The sequence below is a fragment of the Crocuta crocuta genome, unplaced genomic scaffold, assembly GCF_008692635.1.
Source record: "Crocuta crocuta isolate KB4526 unplaced genomic scaffold, BGI_CrCroc_1.0 scaffold10, whole genome shotgun sequence".
NCBI classification, from domain to species: domain Eukaryota; kingdom Metazoa; phylum Chordata; class Mammalia; order Carnivora; family Hyaenidae; genus Crocuta; species Crocuta crocuta.
The window spans coordinates 102,690-102,927 of record NW_027527551.1 but is presented as its reverse complement, the minus strand read 5'-3'; the positions used below and the strand labels follow the sequence as shown (position 1 = coordinate 102,927).

Sequence of the window (238 nt, the reverse complement as noted above, 5' to 3'; positions counted from 1 at the left end):
CATGCCGGTCCTCCCGCCTTACCTCCGCCAGGTACAGGTTGAGGAGACAGAGCGTGGAGAACTGGAGACAGGAGGGGAAGCAGTAGAGCAGCCAGTGGGGGAAGAAGTGCAGGTGAGCGGGCGGCCGGAGCAGGGGCAGGGAGCCGCTGAGCGAGAAGGCGGCGGAGAAGAGGGTGGTCCTGAGCGCTGCCCACAGGAGACAGAGGAAGAGGCAGAGGCTCTGGGAACTCAGCAGCCG

General features: G+C 66.0%; 1 protein-coding gene across 1 annotated transcript in view; it reads right to left on the bottom strand.

Annotated features, from left to right (window-relative positions):
• GPR137C (G protein-coupled receptor 137C) overlaps positions 1-238 on the bottom strand; it is a 63,774-nt gene that overhangs the window by 63,316 nt on the left and 220 nt on the right. Inside the window, 1 exon segment of the mRNA XM_077768101.1 lies at positions 23-238. This exon segment is cut by the window's right edge and continues 159 nt beyond it. Within this exon segment, the coding sequence (XP_077624227.1) occupies positions 23-238 (216 nt within the window).